The sequence below is a fragment of the Pituophis catenifer genome, unplaced genomic scaffold (assembly GCF_029215685.1).
Source record: "Pituophis catenifer annectens isolate HBS135680 unplaced genomic scaffold, rPitCat1.0.hap2 SCAF_10, whole genome shotgun sequence".
Classification (NCBI taxonomy): domain Eukaryota; kingdom Metazoa; phylum Chordata; class Lepidosauria; order Squamata; family Colubridae; genus Pituophis; species Pituophis catenifer.
Window position 1 is genome coordinate 19,921,523 of NW_027256890.1, and position 14,804 is coordinate 19,936,326.

Consider the following 14,804-nt stretch of genomic DNA (forward strand, 5'->3'; position numbering starts at 1 on the left):
AGGAAGGAATAAAAGAGTTAGAAGGGATTCTTGGAGATCCTATACAAATGGCTCTCCAGTCTCTTCTTAAAAGCCTCCAGTGATGGAGAAGGAAGGAAGGAAGGAAGGAAGGAAGGAAGGAAGGAAGGAAGGAAGGAAGGAAGGAAGGAAGGAAGGAATAAAAGAGTTAGAAGGGATTCTTGGAGATCCTATACAAATGGCTCTCCACTCTCTTCTTAAAAGCCTCCAGTGATGGAGAAGGAAGGAAGGAAGGAAGGAAGGAAGGAAGGAAGGAAGGAAGGAAGGAAGGAAGGAAGGAAGGAAGGAAGGAAGGAAGGAAGGAAGGAATAAAAGAGTTAGAAGGGATTCTTGGAGATCCTATACAAATGGCTCTCCAGTCTCTTCTTAAAAGCCTCCAGTGATGGAGAGCACCCCCCAACTTCTGAAAGAGGTGGGGGGGGCCACCACTCCTGCCGCTGGATCTCCTTTTCCACTTGAGAAGGGGCACCCAGAGGTCCTCTATTCTAACCCAACCCGTGGCTCCTGGAAAGACGAAGGGAAGGGGTGTGTGTGACTGTGTGTGACTTGTTTGGCAACTGTTGTCTAGCTCCACGGAGCCGAGTGTCTGGCGCTCGCCCAAGGCAAGGCGTCAAGCCGCGGCTGCCGCTTGGGGTCAGCCCGGCGCTCTCTTCGCTTCTCGGCTCTCCCCCTTTCCCGGCCCAGGAGGGGCGGCACCTCCGCCCAGTACTTAAACCAGGGCTGGGACTGCCTGGCTCGGTTTAGGAGAGGCAGCCAGCGCGGCACGGAGCGAAGCGAAGGCGGGTGCGCCCCGGGGCGAGCGAGCGAGCGAGTTTGAGCTGGTGCGCACCGTCGGGAGAAGGCGAAAAAGAAGGAGAAGGAGAGAAAGAAAGAAGCAAAGAAAGAAGGGAAAGAAGCAAGCAGAAAGGAAAGAAAGAAAGGAAAGGAAAGAAAGAAAGAAAGAAAAGCAAGCAGGAAGGAAGGAAAGAAAGAAAAGGAAAGAAAGAAAGGAAAGCAAGCAGAAAGGAAGGAAAGAAAGAAAGAAAGAAAAAGAAAGAAGCAAGCAAAAAGGAAAGAAGGAAGGAAGGAAGGAAAGAAAGAAGCAAGCAAGCAAGCAGAAAGGAAAAAAGGAAGGAAGGAAGGAAAGAAAGAAAGAAAAGCAAAGAAAGAAGGAAACAAGCAAGCAGAAGGGAAGGAAAAGAAAGAAAGAAAGAAAGAAAAAGAAAGAAGCAAGTAGGAAGGAAAGAAGGAAGGAAGCAAGGAAAGAAAGAAAGTAGCAGGAAGGAAGGAAGGAAAGAAGGAAGGAAGGAAGGAAGGAAGGAAGGAAGGAAAAGGAGGGTCGGGATTGCGGGCCGATGGGTCTCCCGCCGTGGACCCCCCTGCTCGGTCTCTGCTGCGCCCTGAGCCTGGTATCCGCGCAGAGGCACACGGTTTTCTGGAACAGCACCAACCCCAAGTGAGTTCGCGTGTTTTGGGGGGCTCTGGGAGAAGATGGGGAGGGGGCCCAGGCTCTGAAGGGCAGAGACCCCCCCTACCCTCCACCCCCACCCCTTTCAAACCCCCCCTCCCCTCGATTTGAGCCGGTCCTCTCCTAGGCGCCCTCCTGGCTGGCTCCTGCGCGCATGGAGAGAGAGGGAGACCCTCCGCGCAGACCCCCTTCTTCTCTCCCCACCCCCACTTTCCCCGGATCGGGGAAAGTGGGGAGGGGGGGTGTCTCCGGTTTCAGCGCGGCCACCCACCTGGCTTCCAGACACCTCCCCCCCCCCACTCCCCTCCCCAAACCCAACCCTAAAAAAGGGGGAATTTGGATACGTTTTTAGCTGCGCGTTGGGTTCCCGAGCGAGCCCACCGCCTCAATTGAGACAGACCCGAATGGGGGTAAAGGGAGCCGGCCAGCCTTTGGATTTTCTCCCCCCTCCCCGTTTCCTGCAAAGGGTGAGAAGAGGGGGGTTCTCCTCCTCCACCCCAAAACCAGATCCTAGACCCATCCCATTCCATCCCCACCTACCCACTTCCAAAGTCAAAAAAAAAACCCTCTCTGTTTGGAGGTGGCACCCTTTAAATCCGGGTGCCCGTTCCAAAGCCTGCCAGGCTGAAAGTGCTGGTGCAAATTTGCACGCTTGCCCTTTCCCCCTTTGCTGATCTGTCTCTAACCCCCACCCCTCCCTCTGTCTAGTATTTGAATGCTGAAAGTTAGACACCCCCCCCCCTCCAGCCAAACCTTGATGGACAGCTGGGGGTTTCCTTCCTGAGCTGGATGTGCCAATTTTGTGGGAAGGAAAGACCCAGAGAGGGAGAGGGGTGGGTGGCTGGGTTACGGGGTCTGGGAATGGCAGGGGGGAAAACTTCGAAGTAGTAAACAGCCAGTGAGTAGGCCTGCCTCTTGGCACCTGGCCCGTACCTGGGAACAGTCACAAGGGGCGTGAATCAAGAGAGGGCAGCCTGCCTAGGAAGGGAGTGGGCAGTGCCAGTTGTTATTGTTGTGATGATGATTACATTTATCTGCCGCCTATCTGGCCACGGGGGGGGGGGGCTCTTCCGAGAGGGCTCCCAGTTGCAGTTACTCCTCCTTGTTGTGCCTCCTCCTCCTCCTCGCACTTCCACTCTTTGCCATCCCTTGCCCCCCCAAAAAAATACACCTTTTTTTTTTCAAATACCTTTCTTTAAACGAAAGGTAGGAGAGGCGGTCAGAAACTCCTTTCTTAACCAAGCTGCCGCCCTTGTAGTGGTTTGCTGTGGAAACAATGGGATGCCAGGCTGGAGCCGCTTTCAAGTGGCGGGGAGTTCCGACGGCTTCCTTTCTCTCTGTCCCGAGGTCATTCTGCGGCCCGCCGCCTTGGCAACGTCTGCAAATCTGCCTCGGAGCAAGGTGGGGTTACCTCTGCTTGCCGAGTTGGGGGGGTTGGACCTGGTTAAAATTTGGGGGGAGGGGGTGTTGGTTAGGACTGTGGGGGGGGGGCCTCGAGGGACCGAGGCCGAAGGAAAGGAGAAGTAGTTCTGGGGTTTTCTTTTGGGGTTCTTATTTCCAGATGGATTTTGGGGTGATGCAACTGGCATTTGCTGGGGGGGGTGTGCGCGCGGGGGCCTGGGGAGGTGTGCCTCTGAGCATAAGACGAGTGCCAGGTTTCCTTGCTGGATTGTTGTGTTTTTTTTAAAGGGATTGTGGGTTTGCTTGCGGAGGTCTGTGGCACCAGGAGAGTTAAAAAATCTTTGTTTTCGCAGAGATTGTTTGGCTTTGTGGAGAAACCGGGGGCAGCTGCGTCCTGTTGTGAACGCCTCAAGGCTGGGGGCTCTCCAGGTGGTCTCCTATCCCTCCCCCTTCCTCCTCTTCCTCCCTCTGAGTTTGTCCATCTCCCTATTCCCTGGTCTATATATATATATATATATATATTTGGATATTTTTTCCTCCCCTTCCGTTTCGGCCTGTTTTCCCTCCGGCTGAAACTCTTAGCGGGCTGCCAGATGTCAGGACTACACCTCCCATGCTCCTTTTCCACGGGGGGGGGCGCAAGGAGCCGAGATTAAGGAAAGACAGGAAGGTGAACGATTTAATCGATGGATTTGATTCCATTGATTTGCCACTCGTCGTTCAAGCGACTCTGAGGGAAGCGAAGCACGGAGTTCTGGATTATAATTCTTCCTCCATTCGAAGCAGAAGCTGATTTGGGGATTTGGAGCCAGCCTACCTCTCAGGGATGTTGTGAAAGGGGAGCGGGAGGAGAAACTGGTAGAAGGAACGTTTAATAGAATCTCAGAAGGGACCTTGGAGGTCTTCACCATCACGGCTCTTTATCATTCCAGACAAATGTCTCTCCAGTCTCTTCTTTAAAACCCTCCAGGGATGAAGCCCCCACGACTTCTAGTGGCGAGCTGTTCCACTGGTAAAATTGTCCTCCCTGTTAGGAAGTTTCTCCTTAATTCCAGATTGCTTCTCTCCTTGGTTAGTTTCCATCCGTTGCTTCTCGTCCTGCCTTGAGGGGCTTTGGAGGGATAGGTTGACCCCCCAAATCTTCTTTGGAGGCAGCCCCTCAAATATTGAAAGACTGGTATTATATCACCCCTAGTCCTCCTTTCCATTAAACTAAACCTCCCCAGATTCCTGCAACCGTTCTTCGCATGTTTCAGCCTCCAGTCCCCGCCTGAGTCCATTTTCACCTCCTGCCTGGATCTCCTTGTGTCAGGCTGAGTAACCAACAGGGAAGGTTGGTTCTCCGTCGGTGGCGGTTTTCAAGAAAAAGACGGGGCAAACATCCGTGTGGAACGGTATTTGAGGTCTCCCGTTCTAGCAAGACTAGAAGACCTCCGGGGTCCCTTCCCGCCAGGGGTGAAATCCAGCAGGTTCTAACAGGTTCTGGAGAACCGGTAGCGGAAATTTTGAGTAGTTCGGAGAACCGGCAAATGCCGCCTCTGGCTGGCCCCAGAGTGGGGTGGGAATGGAGATTTTGTAATATCCTTTCCCTAGGAGTGGGGAGGGAGGGAATGGGGATTTTGCAGCCTCCTTCCCCTGCCCCGCCCACCAAGCCACGCCCACAGAACCGGGAGGGAAAAAATGTTGGATTTCACCCCTGCTTCCCGCCCCTGGGATTCTAACAATCTCTCGCGCTCGTGACGCGGCCTTCCACCGACGCCTTCCCCCGCCGGTTCTGAGAATCGACGGAGGGGATGGAGCCTCCACTGGAAGGGGCACTCTACCTCTTGATCAAAAAATGAAAATAAGACACACAAACCCTCCTCACAGAGATCCCCGCACTCTCAGGACAATGTTGTCTCTTCCCCCGCTTCCAAACTTTACAAGTCCAAAAAAGCACTCTGCGTGTGCTCAGATGCTCCCTTGCCTTTTTTGGGGGGGGGGGGTCTCAGCTTTGGAAAGATCCCCCGTTTCCCCTCCCCAGGGCGAAAATGAGGAGGGTCTTTGTAGAAGTTATGCACCATCAAAACATCCCCTCCCTCTTTACTCCCCCCACTCCTTTTTTAATATTTTTTTTTTTAAAAAAAAGCTGGACTTTGGATCCACATTGCTGAAACTCAACCAGGTGGAAAAACTTGGCAAGGGGAAAGTTAGTAGGGGGTGAGGAGCCGAGGCCCGGTCAGCCAAGTCCTGCCTTTCTTTCCCAGGGCAGGAGAGGTCTCGGGGCCTCTTCCTTCCCGGCCAGCCTTGGCTAGCGTCCAAGGGACGGCGCCAGGGTTATCCGGAGCAGGAAGCTTTTCTTGTATTTTTTTTCGGGGACAAACATCTTGCAAAGTTTTTTCGGAAAGTTGTTTGGTCAAGCGCCCGCCGATGACAACTGCAGGGGAAAAACTGTGTTTTTAAGATGGGGGGAGAGAAAAAACACACACAAGGCAGTCATTGTGGGGGATTCGAATCCGGCCCCCGGGGGCGAGGACCGAGCCCAGATGTGGAGACGTCAAGCCAAACACTTTTTTCCCAACTTCGATAGAGTTTCTTTGCAGCCAGGCGTGGGAACGCGAGTTGAATTTCGACACCCCGTCGTATCTCAAGGCAGCCCCCTCCCCATTTCAGACCTGGGGAGTGATCGGCATCCCCCTTGCCCATTTAATTCCTGCAAAAACCCCCCCTCTCTTTTCCCCCCCTTCCCAAAATAAAAACACCACCTCCTAAATTCAACCAGAATTCCACTCTCCAGTTTCTTCGTGCCCAAAATACTTTTTTTCCTCCAGATGTTTGGGACGAAAGACGCAAGGGGGGAAAAACATCTGCAGAACATCTGGAGGGCGCTTCGTTGCCCATCCGGCCCTGGGGATCATGATTATTATTATTTTATTCATTTTTTGTTCCATCAGTTCGTTCAGGCAACACACACACACACACAGAGACACAAATACACACCCCATTCCAGCTGAGCTATAAAAATGTCCACCTTTTTGCAGGCTTTTCGGCTTCCAAAACCTTCAATTTTTAAATTATTATTATTTTTTGGTTGTTTCTTTCCCTATCCAACTTAGCCAGACGCGTGGGGTGATTTCCACACACACCCCTCCCCATTTGCCCACCTTCCTGTGTGATCTGTGCAAATCAGGGGGTCAAATCTTGGGTGGTGGGAAGCCCCAAGACAGTGGGCGAAAGAGAGAGGGAGGGATTTTCAACCACCTGTATCTCCCCCTCCCTTTGGAGGGGAGGATGCTAAAAGTGGTTTCTTGCTCTACCGAGGATCGTCCCTGCCTTGGCGTGGCCCCGTCAAACCGGTTTGGGAGAAGCCGTAGTTTGTTCCTTGGCTCCCCAGCTGCTGCGTGGGGAAGCGGATAAAACTTTAATAACTAACTTCGCCTTTGGAATGTCGCTCGCTCGATAGGCTCATGTTTTTTATTTTTTTTTCCGGGGGGCTAGCAAAAAACAAACAAACTAGCATTTCTCCCCTTCCAAGATGAAAGTCCTTGCGTTGGCTTCGGGGGCGCGACGCAAACCACGATTCGTGGTTTACCTTGCATTTTAATAATCCTTGCAAGGAACCGTCACGCAACGGGTTTGGCTTACGGGCCCCCCATCCCGTCCACTATTGGGAGAGCAGAATTTTTCCTTGTTCATGGAGGGGCTGCCTGATTTTTGGGGGGGGTTGTTTTGTTTTGCTTTTGGCCATGGTCGTTAAACGAATCGGGAAGTCGTTAAGTTAATCTTCGTGGAACAGAAGTTGCTTTCGGAAGGAAGTGGCGGGAGCTTCATCCCTGGAAGCTTTCGAGAAGAGACTGAGCTGCCATGGGTCAGAAACGGTGTAGAGTCTGGCTTGCCCGGGAGGGTTGGACTCGATGACCTCCAAGGTCCCTTCCAGACTCACTTAACGACTGTCTCGCTTAGCAACAGAAGTGTCGGGCTCCGTTGTGGTCTAGCTGTGTTTGTTTATTTTTGCTTCTTTGTCAAGCCAAAGTAGTAGTAGTAGTAGTAATAATAATAATAATAATAATAATAATAATAATAATAATAATACAAAAAACCACCTTACTCGGAACAGCTTACATCCTCCGACGATACCTTAACAGTTCCTAGGTCCTTGGTTAGGACTTGAGCTGCTGAGCTATTAACCAGCCTCAAAGGCTGTGAATCTCACTAAAGATTAAAATAATAATAATAATAATAATAATAATAATAATAATAATAATAATAATAATAATAATAATAATAATAATAATAATAATAATAATAATACCTAGGACGCTGGCAGCAACCCGTATCAACCACCAGTGCCAGTCAATGGAATTTGGGATGCATTTTTGAATGTTCTGTTGACTGAGTTTCATGTTTAATGAATAAAGTAAATAATAATAATAATAATAATTTTACAGAATATTTTGCAATATTTTGGGGGGGGTTAGGAGGGAATCGGAAATGCAAGCGTTAAAGGAAAAACGAAGGGGAGGGAAGAGGAAAAAAATTAACCATGTGCAGTGTGTACAATCAACTTTATGGAGTCGAGGAGGGATTTATTCCTGGATAAAAAACTTTTAAAATGCTTTTATGTACGTGGAAAAACTTCCCCAACTCCCCGATCCATTCCAATTGATCGTAAGCAAGCTAGGGAAGCCATCTCGGCTGTGGCTGATAGGAACGGTAGTTATTCCCTAAAGTTTTCCAGGAGTTGCCCTCTTTTCGCGATCCTGTCAGGTTACCTCCGTAATTCCAAGACACGCTCGATTTTTTTAATTTTTTTTTTAAAGTGTTTAATTTCCATTTATTGGATTTGCGGAGCCGCCTGTTTGAAAAACGACGCGATTAAAAAGAGATTAAAAAAACAGCAGCAATGAAGAAAAGACGGTAATGCCGGCTGCATGTATTTAAAATTTCCAGGGGATTGAAGATTGCAACGAGCAAATTTAGAATTGAAAACAAACCCATGGTATATATTCCCCACTGGACAGAGAATCAAACTGGATTTGAAATAATCCAAACTCTGGAAGAATATCTTATAGTTTTAAATCTTAAATTGATTGACAGGGCCTCCTCCTCGTTATTTAGCTTCTGGGAGCCCTTAAGATGTCCTTGGTCAACCTGTATAAGAGGTAGTCCTCAACTTACGACCATATTTGGCCCCAGAACTGTTGCTAAGCGAGATAGTCATTAAGCGAGTCTTACGCACCCTTTTCCGCTATCTTTATTCAGCAAACCACTGCAGCCATTAAACGAATCGCATCGTCATTAAACAAATCTGGCCTCCCTCCCTTGAACGCAGATTCCCTCAAGCCAGCGAGTCACGGCCACTACCGCGATTAAGCAAATCACCGCGGACGTTAAAGGAATCACCATCGTCAGCCCTTAAGCAAATCTGGCATCCCTCCCTTGACCGCAGATTCCCTAAAAACTGAACTCGTCGTTAAGCGAGTCACACCCACTCTCGTCATTAAGCAAATCACGAAGGAATCACCATAAGCCGTTGAGCCAATCTGGCTTTTCTCTCCCTTGGCTGTAGATTCCCTAAAAGAGATCCATTCCTCTCTCGGGGGAGGGGAGGTCTACCTCGCAGGGTTGCTAGTAAGGATGATGACGAAGGCACTGAATGGCATTTGGGAAAAAAAATGTTCTGTTTATATATATATATATTTATATTTCGCTGATAAAGAAGTAAAGGGAAACTAGCATAGATCTATTTCAAGCTATTTAGCTCTCATCAGCTAGTCATACCCTTACTTGGATTCGAACTTGGGCTGCCTGCATGTTAGGCAGTTGTATTAACCTCTGAGCCACAAGTTCTCCCTTTATTTCTTTATCAGCGAAATATAAATTTGGTATAAAGTGGTTTGTCGTGAATGCGACTGCTTGAGGGCTCCTGGATTGGAGCTGAAAGACGAAAGGGATACAGTATACTCCCTCTCACATGCTGGGGCAGACCAGGTGTCTTGATAGAAAAACACTTTATATATATATATATATATATAATTAATATATTAATATATATAATTAATATATATGGGTCTTTGGTTAGTCGGGTTTTCTCCCGCGTAAAATTGGAAGTGTCTTGGCGACGTTTCGACGAAGTCTCATTCGTCATCTTCAGGCTGGTGTCTTCGGCTTCGGGCTTCTAGGAGCAATATGTGATCGCAGCTGTTTCTTCTAATATATATATATTAGCATACATCAGCAGCAGCGAACATAGAAAAGCGACAACTCCGATCTCGCAGCATACCCCACAGCTTCTAAACTGAAAGTAGGGGCCCGATGATGACAAGTTAGAGAGCTTGTCGAAACGTTGCCAAAAAGAAAACTTTAAAAATGTTGGTTAGGATTTTAGCCAGAGTTTCAAAAGACCTTACAAAGTGTTTTGTTGGGATTTTGGAGGATTTTAAGCTGGGATTTTACCCAGGATTTTAAGTATTTCAACTAACAGACTTTTAATGACGCGGGAAAACACTCGAGATTTTAACTTTTTACATATATATTAATATATATATATATATATATATATATTAAGCCGCCTTTTTATATCGTTTTTAGGTTTCAGAAGGAGGATTACACCGTCGAGGTGCGTCTGAACGAGTATTTGGACATCATCTGTCCGCATTACGAGGATAAAAACGTCCCCGTCCATTTGATGGAGCGATACACCTTATACCTGGTGGAGCGAGAGGAATACGACACCTGCAAACCACGGTCTAAGGAGCAAGTCCGTTGGCAATGCAACCGACCGGATGCCTTGCATGGGCCCGAACGGCTCTCCGAAAAATTCCAGCGTTTTACGCCGTTCACCCTCGGCAAGGAATTTCGGGAGGGACATGAATATTATTATATCTGTAAGTTTCCTTTTCGGGGTGGAAAAAAACCCCCACTCGTAGGCTTGTCTGTTGATCCGTGGCAGAAGCCACGGATAAAATAAAATGTAAAAGATAGAATACAAGATTAGAACGTTAGAATGAGATTAGAATTAGAATAGAAAATAAAAAATGGAGAATGGAGAATAGAATAAGAAGAGAATTGAAATTAGAATTAGAGTAGAAACTAAAAAAAACGGAGAATAGAGAATAGAATAAGAAGAGAACTAAAATTAGAATTAGACTAGAAAATAAAGGAGGAAGGAAGGAAGGAAGGAAGGAAGGAAGGAAGGAAGGAAGGAAATAGCAGAATAACAGAGTTAGAAGGAGAATAGAGAATAGAATAAGAATAGAGCTAAAATTAGAATTAGACTAGAAAATAAAGGAGGGAGGAAGGAAGGAAGGAAGGAAGGAAGGAAGGAAGGAAGAAAGGAAGGAAGGAAGGAAGGAAGGAAGGAAATAGTAGAATAACAGAGTTAGAAGGAGAATAGAGAATAGAATAAGAATAGAGCTAAAATTAGAATTAGACTAGAAAATAAAGGGAGGAAGGAAGGAAGGAAGGAAGGAAGGAAGGAAGGAAGGAAGGAAGGAAGGAAATAGCAGAATAAAAGAGTTAGAAGGAGAACAGAGAATAGAATAAGAATAGAGCTAAAATTAGAATTAGACTAGAAAATAAAGGAGGAAGGAAGGAAGGAAGGAAGGAAGGAAGGAAGGAAGGAAGGAAGGAAGGAAGGAAATAGCAGAATAACAGAGTTAGAAGGAGAATAGAGAATAGAATAAGAATAGAGCTAAAATTAGAATTAGACTAGAAAATAAAGGAGGAAGGAAGGAAGGAAGGAAGGAAGGAAGGAAGGAAGGAAGGAAGGAAGGAAGGAAATAGCAGAATAACAGAGTTAGAAGGAGAATAGAGAATAGAATAAGAATAGAGCTAAAATTAGAATTAGACTAGAAAATAAAGGAGGAAGGAAGGAAGGAAGGAAGGAAGGAAGGAAGGAAGGAAGGAAGGAAGGAAATAGCAGAATAACAGAGTTAGAAGGAGAATAGAGAATAGAATAAGAATAGAGCTAAAATTAGAATTAGACTAGAAAATAAAGGAGGAAGGAAGGAAGGAAGGAAGGAAGGAAGGAAGGAAGGAAGGAAGGAAGGAGCAGAATAACAGAGTTAGAAGGGACCTTAGAGGTCTTCTAGTCCAACCCCCTGCTCAGGCAAGAAACCCTATCCCATTTCAGACAAAACTGTTGTCCAATCTCTTCTTAAAAGCTTCCAAGTGTTGGAGCATTCCCAATTTCTGGTGGCAAGTAGTCCCAACCGATTAAATTTGGCTCCAAAAACTGCCGCCGTTTCAAACTACGAGTGCTCACCTCCGCATATTTCTCCTGAACACTCAAAAGGGGTATTTTCTCCTCCTTATGCCTTCCAATTTTCTCTGATTCTCACCAGCAATATTTTTTAAATATTTAAAAAAAAAAAAATTCTCTGATTTTTTTTTTTTTTTTTTTTAAAAATAAGTCTCTCTGATTTTTTAAAAATATTCTTCCTCTCTTTTTCTCTTGGTTAGCAAAACCGATTCACCGGCACGGAGATTCCTGTCTTAAATTGAGGGTGAAGGTGGTTGGGAAGAAAAGTAAGTATTTCAGCGTTTAAATATTGCTTTTCCGATTCTCGCTGTTTGCTTTTTCTTAAAAAAAAAAAAAAAAGTAATCCATTTGATTTAGCCAGAAAGAATATTTATTTAGACGAAGGGAGCAGCGTAGCCACAATTACGACTTTGCCCAGTTTCATGATTCTGACTTACTCAGGGTGCTGCATACAGGTGGGCTTCATTTAGTGGCGCCTTGTTTAGCGACCGTTCAGAGTCACGAAGGTGATGAAAAAGTATTTGGACCCCCCCCCCCATTCCATAAATTCTTTGCGGGTCTGTAAAGCAAAGGAAAGCCAAAGGAAGATTGTAAAACGAATGTTTCACTTAGGGACTGATTCACGGAACAACCGAGTTGCCAGTCCCTGTTTGGGTCGCTAAATGAGGACAACTTGTATGGTTGCTTTAGACTCTCATTTCACCCCCACAATAACCCTGGGGGGGAGATTGGGGTGGAACGGTGTTACTGACTAAGAACTGCAGCGATTCGTTTAACAACGGCGGCAGGAAAGGTCATAAAATGGAGCATTTCTCACTTAGTGACATAAATGTGGGGCCCGATTATGGTGACTGCTTATAGAGCCCATCTGGAGAAAAAAGAGAGAGAAGGGTGTAAGAATCAACATGGAAGGGGGAAGGGGTTTCAGGATTCCGGTATTCTGATATTCGGGGGTATTTGAACTTAACGTTGTCTCGTTCTTCCGTCGTAGCTCTGATACCACCAGGCCACATCCCAACGCAAAAGGGGACTCTTCAATCAGGTAGGCCCAGAAATGGAATTCTTGGAAATTGTGGGGCTGGGGGGGAAGGGTATCCTCATTCCGTGGATGTGACCCTCTTCCACGCACGACGAGACAAACATCCACCTTATTTCTCTCTTTGCTGATTTCCGCAGACGATCCGGATGCCCCGATGTTGCGCAGCGTGGGGTACAATTCCGCCCCACGGCTCGGCAGCCCGCTGTCCTTCGTCGGCCTCTTGCTATGGGTCTTCCTGTTTCGGGGGCCCTGAAGGGAATCTCAGGCCCCCCCTCAATGAACCCCCGGATTGAACCAGGCAGGGTGGATTCCGTCGAGGTGACCACGCGGCGAGCGAGATGGCAACGTGGTATCTTAAGGGTTACCGACCCCGAAACCGTCGGTAGCGCGTGAGGCGCAAGGAAGCGCGGTGCATGTTGCGGGCGTGGTAAGGACAGCGTGCAAATCGTCTCTTGTTCTCGAGAGATGTCGTTGGACTCCCGGTGTGAGAAAGCAATGCGGCGAGAGGGCGACGTATCCTCCGCAGGTCGGAGACGTATCCTCTGCGAGTCGGAGACACCGAGGATCTTTCTGAAGTTTGGTGGACATTGTTGGACTTTTCGAGCAAACTTTGTTGGACTTTTCGAGAAAGATATAAGATACGGGCTGCTTCCTAAACCACCCACTCCACTCCTGGACTTACGAGACTATGTGAATAATTTATTGGACTTAAAACAGGCAGGACCTGAATTTGGGGAAGACCCCCGCACCGCTCCGGTGACTCAGATTTTTGTCCTCGTGATCCGGACAGGAAGGCTGCGTCCCAAGGATATCGATTCAACAACTCGGATCGATACTATTTATTAGAAGGAAAAGAGAAAGTGACAAACCCATCAAGGATTTTCAATTTCCAACGAGACATTTTTATATCTATATATATATGTGTATAGGATGAATTTAGGACAGCGACACTCATGTTCATTCGCTTTGGGGTTTTCGATCCGAAGGGGTGGAAAATTGTCTTTTTCGGATCGGTTTTAATTTGGGTAAAGGCTAAGATTTTCATAGAGGAGAAATCTCATTCACAGGTTTCCTGTCTTCACTCGGTTAAAAAGACAGGCGTCCACAAAAATGCCAAAGAAAGTTTTGCTGGCATCTTGTACAGGTAGTCCTCGACTTACGACCACAATTGAGCCCAAATTTTATGTTGCAAAGTGAGACCTTGGTTCGGGGAGTTTCGCCTCCCTTTTACGACCTTTCTCGCTGCGGTTGTTAAGGGAATCGTTGCCATTTTTAAGCTAGTAACGGGGTTGTTGAGCGAATCCTGGATTCCTACACTGAGTTTGCTCGTCAGAAGGTCGCAAATGGGGAGGCTGCAACCCGTCATAGGTGTGAAACACAGTCGTAAGCCACTTTTTCAGGGATGTCGAAACTTGGAACGGTCACTAAACGAATAGTTGTCAGTCAAGGGCTACCTGTATATCCAACAGTGCTCAGCTGTTAAAAGCCATAAATCAGAATTTTTATTATTATATTCCATGCCAACCGTGCATCTTCCGTTGTGAGGGGAAACTGCCTCTGTTCGTGGAGGATCCATTTAGCTATGAATAAGGATGGTGGTCCTCATTTAGTAACCAACAATGGAGACCTGGCAACTTGGTCATTAAGCGAAACGGTCAGTAAATCCATAGCCGCTGATCCTCTCATTCCAACTTTCCTTTGCTTTTATGGACCTGCAAAGGTTCCAAATGCGAGGGCAGGTCGCAAAATTTACCTTTTCAAAGTTACGGATCCGACGCAAAACGAGGCAGTCGCTAAACGAGGAGGACCTGTTGTGGCTTTTCAATGCCAGTCCTAGCCTTTCCCGAGTGATCTGCTCATAGCGAATCGGTTCTTTGAAATCTTTGACTGCTTCACGTTGATTTGCAGAAGGCGAATTCTCAAAAAAAGCGGGGGACGGAATTTATTTTCTGTTATGCTTTGTATTTTTTTTATCGGTTTTAAAAAAAAGAATAAATAACACCGAATAAACTGGCTTGTGGTGTGCAGTTCAAATGGGGTAACCTCGTTTTGCGGGATCGAGAGGGCGGAGCTTGGGCGATCGGAGGGCGGGGCCTAAAACATGGGGCGGGGCCTGATGGCGGAGGCAAAAAAAAATCGTTTTTCTCGCGGGAGCAATCCTGTAAATGGAATTTTAAGACGAACGAAGGCAGAAATCTGTCTTGCTTTGATGCAGTTCCACATTTTATTTTATGTTTTAATTTCTTGCCTTCAGGGGCCCAGGTGGAAACTCCGGGCCAAAGCTTGAAGCTTGATAAGTATTATGGTCTGTTAAAAACGTCTGGCGTGATTTGTTTTGGGGATATTGGGAGAGCCAGATGGCCTGACACGTGGGATCGAACGAAACGTACAGCTTGCCAAGATTTTTCAAAGCTCCTTTGATGCTGATTTTTATAACGACGTTTTAAAATCACCTTTTCACCTGGTTTTTTTTTCTCCCTTTGCTGATAAACCGGGGTTCTTATTTCACACACAAAAAAAGAACATAAATAAAAACCAGATGAAGCATTAATGGACAAATAAAAATAAAAGCAGGCGTCAACCAACTTGCAATCGCGAAATTGCAGAATTTAAGGGCCTTGGCACAATGCCGTCAGGGCGAACAGGTTTCTAGTCCT

The 14,804-nt window shown here is 46.8% G+C and overlaps 1 protein-coding gene across 1 annotated transcript; it reads left to right on the plus strand.

Annotated features, from left to right (window-relative positions):
* The first annotated feature begins 796 nt into the window (after positions 1–796).
* Positions 797–14,138, plus strand: EFNA1 (ephrin A1). Its single transcript, XM_070950666.1, has 5 exons — positions 797–1,453; positions 9,437–9,732; positions 11,309–11,374; positions 12,100–12,150; positions 12,285–14,138. The coding sequence occupies exons 1-5, from the start codon at positions 1,353–1,355 to the stop codon at positions 12,398–12,400; spliced, it is 630 nt and encodes a 209-aa protein (XP_070806767.1). The 5' UTR covers positions 797–1,352; the 3' UTR covers positions 12,401–14,138.
* Positions 14,139–14,804: the final 666 nt, after the last annotated feature.